The 9,739-nt window shown below is 50.8% G+C and overlaps 1 protein-coding gene across 3 annotated transcripts in view; it reads left to right on the forward strand.

Moving 5' to 3' along the window:
• The window catches only part of ARID3B (AT-rich interaction domain 3B), a 36,875-nt gene extending 27,432 nt beyond the window's left edge, over positions 1 to 9,443 (forward strand). Inside the window, exons 6-9 of one of the 3 annotated variants that reach the window (XM_074837182.1) lie at positions 533 to 792; positions 1,005 to 1,262; positions 4,064 to 4,162; positions 4,876 to 9,443. In XM_074837182.1, the coding sequence (XP_074693283.1) occupies positions 533 to 792; positions 1,005 to 1,262; positions 4,064 to 4,162; positions 4,876 to 5,030 (772 nt within the window). In that variant the 3' untranslated portion in view covers positions 5,031 to 9,443. Of the gene's footprint in view, positions 1 to 532; positions 793 to 1,004; positions 1,263 to 4,060; positions 4,163 to 4,539 lie in introns of all 3 variants that reach the window. The other 2 variants (XM_074837183.1, XM_074837181.1) reach the window with 2 other exon arrangements.
• Positions 9,444 to 9,739: the final 296 nt, after the last annotated feature.

A 9,739-nucleotide genomic window follows, 5' to 3' on the forward strand; every position in this document is an offset into this window, starting at 1 on the left:
CACCCAGCTCTTATGCAGACTCGGTTTTCTTGGAAGCTGTTAGAGCCCAGGGAGGGAAGCTCCTTCCCATTTCTACAGCCTTTGGTACAAACAGGCTGTCTCCTGCAAACGTGTGCGCCAGAATTCAGCAAAAGTGTGAAGGTTTGGTGCTGGCCAATACAAATTCCTCAAACTTCCTTCCTTGCATTAAGTGTTACAGTCCAAGATCTTAATTCTTATCATTTCAGATGTTATCTCCATTGTGAAGGAATTCTGGATGATTCTTTTCTGCCCTTGTGTGTGTAGTAGTATGTGACTATGTGCTTCCCTGTAAACATGGAGTAAATTCAAAGTGAGAGCTGTGTTTCACACCCAGACTGCTCGATAGTTACCAAACCAAGCGCAGCCGTGGTCACAATATGCTGAGAAAGACTCCAGATCTGCGGAGGGCCTCAGAAAGTCTTCCTGAATGCAGTGCTTGTTGCTGTAGCCTGTAATTTCACGTTCTATTGAGAATCCTACTTGAGTTTCCCTGTGCTCACCTCTCTCCCAGGTACATGAAGTACCTATATGCCTACGAATGTGAGAAGAAATCCCTCAGTTCTCCTGCTGAGCTTCAGGCTGCAATCGATGGCAACAGGCGGGAAGGCAGGCGGCCCAGCTACAGCTCCTCTTTGTTCAGCTACTCGCCCACCACCACGGGGCCTCCTTCCCTTCTGTCTCCCCCAAAGATCCGCTTCCCCATCATCGGCGTCGCGCCAGGCAGTGGGACCAGCAATCCTCGGGTGTCTCCAGCAGCTGCTGTCAGAAAAGGTCAGCTACTTTTACTCGCAGAAAGAGGGTGGTGGGGTTAGGAGGTGCAGGCAGTGAAACACAGATATTTTCTATTTTGTCCACCCAGGCTACTTTGGAGTTGAGAGTAGTGGGACTTGGGTTTGCAGAATATTCTGCCTGCGGTTTAAACCTTTGCGTGCTTGCATTTGGAAGGGCTGTGGGAGGGACTAAGTGACTCCTTCCTTCTTTAGGTGATGGTGTGCCCTTGACTGTGTCTATGCCAAATCGTATTGCTGTGCCAGTGACCTTGGCTAGCCAGCAGGCAACTGTGGCAGCAAGAACAGCCACCCTGGAGCAGCTGAGGGAGAGACTGGAGTCGGGAGAGCCTCCAGAGAAGAAGGTCTCGCGGATGACGGAGGAGGAGCAGCGGCTTGTCCAGCAGGCTCTTCAGCGCAACCTGTTCAGCATGGCGCGGCAGATCCCCATGAAGATCAAAATCAATGGCAAGGGTGAGCCTCTAGATACACCAAAGGTCTTTGCAGGCTGCAGCAGGGAGGGAATTGCTCCCAGTCTAGGATACACACAGGCTTGATTATCTCCCTAGGTACCAGGCAGAGGTCACTGTCAAGAACCTGTTAAAATGGTGCACAACTACTGCAAAGCTGAACTGTAGGAATATTTTGTTAGGTTTTGCTTACTGCTGCTGATCTTATTCTGTGCTTGTTGATGCATAATCTAGCATCATCTGAATCCATCCTGGGTTCAGAAGCCCCCTGGCTGTGCTCAGAAAGCTCTGCATCTAAACTGATAAAACCCCCTTGACCCATACAGGACCCTTACTCTGAGCTTATGACCTCCTGTGTTGATCACTGTGAGATTGCTTCAGGACTCAAGCTGTTACGTCTCCACAGAACGTGCAGTGTGGAGAATTGCCAGTTTCAGTTGATGGGAGCTCAGCTGTCCTTGCAGCAGTGCTCTGTTGCATGCTCTAAATATGCCCCTTCCTTCACAGGAAGCACGTGGGTTGGCTGAAACTGCTCTGGGCCACGTATCTGACCCCCTCACGGTTAATACCTGGGGTACACTTCAGGTCTGAGAGCGTGGTGTAGGCTGGCCAGAGGCAGCTCTGCCATTCCACAGTCGGTAAGATGACTTTTGGAGGGGAAGCCCATCGTGTGACAGATGCTCAGCTTTCCCCCACCCTGCTCTCATCAGAGCCTCATGCCAGCACTGTGCTGCGGGAAATGATTTTTCTGTCCTTTCCTGGACAGGAACCCTTTTAATTGATTGTGAAGGTAACAGCTTTTTTCCTTATGGGTAGCAGTCTGCAGGAAGACTTTTAGGAATCCTTTGTCAGGTGTGATGAGGGGGCCACAAAGACCTGTGGCCTATCTGCAGGGGGCCCGATGCATCCCAGGGCTTTTAGCGAGTCAGGTGATTTCTGCCAACATCTGCTGCAGCTCTACACACAGCCTGCAGGCAGAGAACTCCTGGCAAGGCTGGGTTAGAAGGTCACGTATAAGCAGCATTCATGGCCTGGGAAATGCACTCCTGAAATGCTTTGTAAAAGGGGAGTCACCCTGTAAAGGTCACATTGTCAGAATCAATACTGTTATACAGTGGCTTCAAAAGCTGATTAAGTGCTGTGGCTCCCTTACCTGTCCCGGGGCTGCACTTCCCTGGACAGCAAAGCCTCAGAAAATCTCAGTCCCAACAGCTGCTTCCTCCAAACCTTTTGATCCATTAAAATTAAAGGTCTCAGACCCCCTATTAATTGTACATTTGGATGTAGGCACAAGGCCAGGCAAGTCTGGCACAGCTTAGAAGAAAGGGAAGAGCTGTTCTTGAGGCCCTCACTAGCAGTGGTGGTAAACACTTTATTGAGACGTTTTGCCAGAAATATATATGGCAAAGGGTCAAAGCAGGTTCCTCTTTGAAGCAGTAGCAGCTTGCTGCGGAGTTAAATGGGATTGGGACTTCACATCACAGTTCCTGACAGCTACACATCCACCTGAATTCCACACTTACATAAAAACAAAACAAAAACAATAGCAGTGAGCAAAAGGGAATACAAATTTTATCAAGGAATGTTCATTCCCTTTCATCTCACTTTATTTTTTTTATCTCTCTGCCCTGAACTTCCTAAATCAAAATGGTAGGAACAGTTCTAGTCTCTACAAATAGTAACAGGCTGAGGCCTGAGCCCTAAGGATTCACTGATGCTATTCCCAGCTTTGTGAGCTGACTGTGGGTCAGTCAGTCCTGTCTTTTGTGCCCTAATTTTCCCAATTGCAAAATAAAAATAACATTGTGCTTTGCAAAGTGTTTCGAGAGGCGCTTTTTGAAAAGCACCGCATGAGCTTATCGTAGCTTGATAGCAACATTTAGGTTAAATGTTAACAACGTCCGTAGCGTTCTTTACAGGGACAGCGGACGTGCTGTCCCAGCAGACTTGAAACGAGCTACAGAGATGCATTTTACGTGGGATGTCAGAGCCTGAGCAGACTGTCTGCATAATCTCTCTCTGTTTTAATAGCCCAAAGCCCCAAAACCAACATGGGGTGGGCTGGTAACCACGATACGGCTGTGCACACCGTAAGCGCGCATTCACGAGGGCGGAGCAGCGGCACGGGTTGCTTGGGTTGGTGTCCAGGGGAGTTTGATGTTTAGCTCCCCTTAAATATCGGTGCAAATTGAACCCCTGCTCTGCATTGATGCTTCCAGAGCTGCCCGTTATGGCTTAGAAAGGACTCTCCAGGCTGAGGACACAGGAAAAAAAAAACCCCGGGTTTCACAGACGCTGCAGGACCGGCCAAGCGTAATGTTTCTGGGTTTGAGTCCCTGGTGCTGTGGGTAGTCCCCTCCCTCCAGCGGCCGCTGGAGCTGCTGCAGTCTGAGCCCTGCACGGGGAGTCACACCAGCTCCCGGAAAACCTGCCACCCCTCAGCGAAGGGGTAGGGTACTGTGCACGCGCTCCCAGGCTGCTGCAAGCACAGCCACGATCCAGCCCATTTAAATATGGCCTTGTCGCGCGTGCTGGCAGCTTTTCTTTGGAGGGGATGTTAATTTGGCCCTCCAGTGTGTGAGTCAGAGGGATTTGCAAAGGCCACTGGGCTCCCAGCCTACCCTCAGTTCACACTGAAGCACTTAAACACCTTTGTAGACTTTTTGTAGGACTGGAAGTGGACACTGTGTGGGGATTTCCTCCACAGAGAGGAGGCAGGAGGAGGGCTGTGTACACCTTTGATCACCAGTGCAGGGAACAGGATAGTTCCTCTCTAACTCTGCATCTCTTCTTTCTTGAAAGAAGATAAACCAGACTCGGCGGCAGCAGCAGCACTGAATTTGTCACCTAACGGCATTGGGAGTATTAACATGTCGGTGGAGATTAACGGCACAATTTACGCTGGTGAGAAAGAACCGCTCCCGGGGACGGGTACAGAGCCAGGCTGGTGGTGCAGAGTAGGACGTGGAGAGGATGGTGTGCTCCTGGGGGCTGGTCTTTGCCAAAGCACAACACGTACGACCTGTCTGACTTAGAAACTGGCTTAGATTTCTGTTCTTTTTTTTTTGGGGGGGGGGGGGTTTATTTTGGTCCTAGGCAGTCAAGATGAATGCCCTTTTGGTGGTGGTGGTCATAATTTTAAAATCTAAGGGAAGGGACTCCTGTAGAAGTGTTGCCCCTCTTCTGCTGAGGAGTGGCTTTACTCGGCTTTTCCTCATGCTCCTCTGGGAAGCACAAATTGTTGTCCCCTGTACTCTGCTCAAGCCATTTCACTTCTGCAGGTCACACACATGCACCCTGGGGCAGAGCCCAAGTGGGAGGCCCTGGCACTGCAGTACAGTGACAGTTACTTCTCTCCTCCAAGGTTTGGGATCTTTATCTTCTGTAAGCACAACATCCCTGACAGAACCTGCCAGAACAAGTCCCAGGGATCCCTTCTTACACCCTCATCACCACTGACCCTCTGATCTGCCTCCAAGTCTTGTGCCGAGCCCCTTTCTGTTGGGATGAGGTCTCTGGGGTTGGACAGCCTGCCCTTTGCTCTGTACCCTCTCCTTCTCAGCCCGGCCACCCCGTGGTCCCAGTAACCCTTCTCGTTCCCTCTCTCTGCCTTGCAGGAGTGCTGTTTGCCCAGAAGCCAGTCGTCCATCTCATTGCAGGCTCCAGCACCCAGAGTTCCTGCAGCAGCAGCAGCAGCTCCCACTGCTCTCCCAGCCCTACCTCATCCCGGGGAACCCCCAGCGCAGAGCCCTCCACCAGCTGGTCTCTCTGATGGTCGGCCGAGCCTGCTGTCTCTCACACTGGCCTCCGGCAGCTCTTCCTCTCTGCTCTTGGCAGGGAGCGAGCCGGGAAGGAGTCGCACAGATTACCTCATCTCAAGGAACCTGCTTTTGTGGTTGGCCAACAGCAAGATGATGATGATGCTGAAACCTTTCCATGCCAGCGAGTTTTTCTTCATCGTCTGTTTGTCCAGCCTTTTTCTTTGTTCTCCCCTTTCTTCCTCCCTTTTGCTTTTTGTTTTCTTCCTCCTCCTCCCAGGGTTTGCTGTGTTCCTGTTGGGGGGTGGGATATGGAGGCGGGGGGCATGCCTGGCGTTTTTCAATCAGGGATCGTCTCTAGGAGCTGCGGGTGGAGAGATGGCTGAGACGTCACCAAGGCAGGTGGAAAGAGCTGGAGCCGGGGCAGGGAAACTTGGTTCTCCTCGAACCAGTAGCCACAAGGACTCTTCCCACAAAACAGCTCAGTGTATTGACAATCCTAAGAGCCAGCGGGGTGCCTTGCCCCTGTCCTCCCGTGGCTTGTGCTGCAGAAGGCCGTGTGGCTGCAGAGCAGGCGAGCTTCCTCGCTTCTCTTCAGGCTCTGTTGTGGTCCGGTGTTTGTATGTCCTCCCCTAGAACACGTGCTCTTGGCTCGTGAGCATCCTTTCCCCTTTCTGAGGTCTTGGCAAGAGGGGGGAAGGACTTTCTTACCGCTACATTTGACCCATAGACACATTAAAAACCTCTCAATCAGCTGCTTCGTTCTCCTGGCTGGTGCTGGCCTCTCCCCTGCTGTTGCCTTCTTCAGGCTTTCAGCCAAGTTTTAAATGCCCTCAACCTTGTCTTTCCCTCCTCGAGGAACTCGTCCCACTGACATTTACCCTGGCAGCCTGAACTTACCGTGGCTTGGTGTTTCTTTGCTCCTCTGCCCCCTTGACACGAAAGGGCTCTCATTTAGGTTGAGCTCAGCTTCCTGGAGCGACTTCCTTCTTGTAAGGTGTCGTTCAGTAGCCCCTGGAAGCTCTCCGCATCCGTGCACTGAGAAAATAGAAGGTGAGATTTGAAATCTTAACTCAGTGGGGCTGGGGGGGGGGTGCAGGTATTGCGGTTAATGTTACACGTGCGTCTTTTCGCTGGTCTCTGAACAAGCCTGCAGAAGCCCAGTCCCCTTCAGATTGTACGTGAGCAAAATGAAAGTGGATTTCAGTTGAGTAAGACCTTCTGCTCTCCTGGGTGGAAGCAGAGAAAAGGAAATCAAGCCTTTCCTTGCCCATTCCCCTCAAGCCTCCAGCTGAAAGCAAGTGAAGGCTGGCCCTGGCTCTCCCGTGTCTGGAGCCAACCAAGCTGACTTAGTGACTCCGTGGACTCAGCTCCTGCTCAGGTGGCCTCATTCTGTCCCCTCTCTTCTTCTGGCGTTTCCCACACAATGTTTTCCCCAGCCTGGAGATCAGGCCCAAGCACCATCCATCCTGCCCTGGTGACGTCCTTCCCATCCTCCAGGCCCAAGTCAGGTTTTTTTGAGCAGTTGAAATACCTCAGATATGTACTTGTTGTTGGGTTATTTTGTTTGTTTTGGGTTGGTTTTTTTAACCTCTTCAGGAAGTATTGGCATATCTTATTGCTTGTTTTTTATATGTGGTTTTGCTGACATTGTGTTGTTTGTTTTTTATTTTTAATTGTATCACCAAAGACAGAAAAAAAAAAAAAAAAGGCTGAGCAAAGGAGCAGTGGCTTCCCCATCCTTTAGGCCAGCAGGAGACAAGCTGAACAGTGTTGTCCCAGGACATGTGCATGACACAGGAGGACAGGTCGAGGTAGGAACAGAGAGCAAGAGTGACTGCTTGCTTAGATCTGTCCTTCATGTTGGACACAAGCATGTCTCTGAAGTCCCTATTATTTTTCTGAGCTCTTGGATCTGTGCTTACCTTTAGCCAAGCTGCTTAGTGCAGCGGGGTGGTGACGGCACCGCTTACGCTACCGACTGGCCGAGCCTCTCGCAGGAAGGTGGTTTCTGGCCCCTGGAAGCACAGCTTGGTCGTGTGGTGCTGCACCCAACCCCCTCCTCAGCTGTGCTGGGACTTTGCTGTCCCAGACACGGCTAATTCTGTCTGTGCTACCAGACGAAGCCACGCTGGGTAGCCTTTGAGAGAGGCGCCAAAATAAGAAGCTACTCTAGTTTTTCACCTCTGCGTAGGTGCCTGTGTAACAACCACCTGAGCTAGTAGATACATTACAATCTAAGTGAAAACCATGTTGTAACTCCAGAGGTTCAGCCTGCTAAAATTCCGTTTCCTGGAGCGTGCTGGGCGAGTTGCCATGTGTCACAGCAGTAAGAGGAGAGGCAGTCACCTTTTGTCTGCTGCCACAGGTGAGCAGAGCTGGTGGGAGCGTTCAGCTCTCTGCAGGACGGGAGGCTCGAGGTGCTGTGGCTGGTAGAGGCTGTGCCTGCCCGCACTGCTGAGCCCAGGCTTAGCCTAGAAGAGTGGCCTGGTTACGGCCAGAATAGTTAATTGCTTGTTTTATACTACTGAAAAGAGCATGGCTTTAAAAGTCACCGGGCCAGATACTGCCACAGGAAAAGCCCCGTCAGCAGCCTGAGGATTGGACTTAAAAACGTACGTAGAAAACAAAATGAATAATCCTTCCTTTAAACTCTCAAATGTCAGGTTCTCCTTTTTAACCCCCCAGCACTACTTGGCTGGGCCACTGCTCTGTCCTTGGGAGCTGAGGCTTGTGTAAGCCACAGGCGGGACCTCCCGGTTGCAAGAGGCTTTATGCTCTATAGGTTAGTTTATACACGATGACTTGAGTTATCCTGCTGCCCGGCGGTGTGAGGATTTGGTGGGTGGAGGAGGAGGGAAGGTGGGTGAGAATGCACATGTCCTGCGATGGGTGCTGCTCCCAGGGGTCCCGTCTCCAGCTGCTGTCAGCGGGAGCAGCGACCACCCGCCCGCCCGGCACGGGGAAGCGGAGCTGCTCTTTGGCTGCAGGGCGTTTGCTTGGCAGATCCCGCAGGCCTTCACCGCATTTCATCCTCGCAGGCTTGGAGAGGATTTTCCAGACTCTGGGGCTTGTTCAGATTGGGGTTTTTTTTTCCTTTTTTTGTTTTCTTTTGGTTGGGTTTTTTTTTCCATTTGGGGGTGGGGTTGGGGGCTGTTTCCTACAAGTGGGACTTGGGGCACTTTTTGCTTTTCCTTATGCTTTCTTCTCTGGTCCTGGGGAGCAGAGGTTAGTAATGGGTGGTTTTGCTTATGTATCACATGCTAACATTGTGTTTTCTTGCACAGAAAGGCACTCGAATCACTGAACTGCTAAACAGCTTTGACACTACTAGAGTATTAATGTTTATAAGCTTTACACAACTAGACTGGAAATAGACAGGGACTAACAGATTGTTTTGTATCCAATTCAGGGAAAGAATCAAGTTGGGATGTGTAACAGATACCTCAGTAAAAATAAGCTGCAACAATAAACTGGTCCTTGCTCAGTACACAGTGACAAAGACCAGCCATTCAGACTGTGAAGAGTAACCCTTCCCCTAAGCCTGGCTTTGATACTGGCAGTTGGCTTAATGCGTGTTTTGCCGAACTCCAGATCTCTACTGAGCTGCCAGGCTTTGGCGACAGGGTTATGGAAACCAGCAGCAGAGACGGGGCGGGGGAGCTGGGAGCCGGGGAAGGCTGAGCAAGGGTGGCGGATCCCCCCCTCTGCCCGGCTCCGCTTCATTTCACTCGACCGTGTTCGATTGTATAGTACTCAGGGGTTTTGATACTGCGGGTAGGACTGTTTCTCGCGTGAAGTGCTCCGCTTTGCAGTGTGGCTAATTCTCTTTCAACTCCAGACCAGCGAAGGTTTTGCAGTGAGCAGCCAAAAAAAAAAAAAAAGGAAAAAAAAAAAAAAAAGCCCCCAGCTTGCTTCTGTGCAGCCTTGATGCTCCTGTTTCAGGGGGAAATTTGCCAGCTGGGTTTGATGCCCAGCTGGGGGGAAAAAAAAAAATAAATGAAAAAACCAAACCTGCTTGTCCTCTTCCAGCAGATCCCAGTTTATGCTGGGAAGGCACAAAGATTGTGAGCTGGGAAAGAGGGAAGAGGTGAGGGGGAGGCTGCGCGCCTGCTCGGCTCCCAAAGTGAATGTGAACGTGTCACACCAAGTCCTTTTGGTCGCTGCCTGCGTGTGTGTGTGTGTGTGCTCCAAACGGATTCAGATCAGAAGATGTTTTCACCAAACAGCTGCAGCAGCCTTGCTACTAGTTTTCTTACCTATTTAAAAAAAAAATAAATAAATAAATAAAAAAATGTGATAGCCTAGGCGGTGGATAAATACCTCAACGTCTCCTTCCAACAAGTGTCTGTATATGTTGTTGTTGGGTTTTTTCTATCTTACACGTTATCTGAATGTTTATATTCCAATAAACTTCTACCTCTTCACATGGTGACCCTGCAAGCCTGATTTGTGGCCGCGCTGTTTCGCTAAAGGGTGAGGTAAAGATTTTCCAGCCCCTTCTTCATCCTGGGGAAGTATTCCCAGAGGCTGGCTCAGCCTAGATGAGGTCTGTGTCCTTGACGGTCTTTCTGCTCCCAGTTTGTACCTTTGTGGGGAGAGCTGGGCTGTAAACCTGCTCTGGCGTGATGCAGTTTTGGAGCGGTGGCTGGAAAGGAGCTGGGTACCTGGGGGGTGAAATGAGCGGGCTGGGAAACCCCTACAGCTGCTGAAGATGTGAGTT

The sequence above is a fragment of the Strix aluco genome, chromosome 12 (genome assembly GCF_031877795.1).
Source record: "Strix aluco isolate bStrAlu1 chromosome 12, bStrAlu1.hap1, whole genome shotgun sequence".
Classification (NCBI taxonomy): Eukaryota; Metazoa; Chordata; class Aves; order Strigiformes; family Strigidae; genus Strix; species Strix aluco.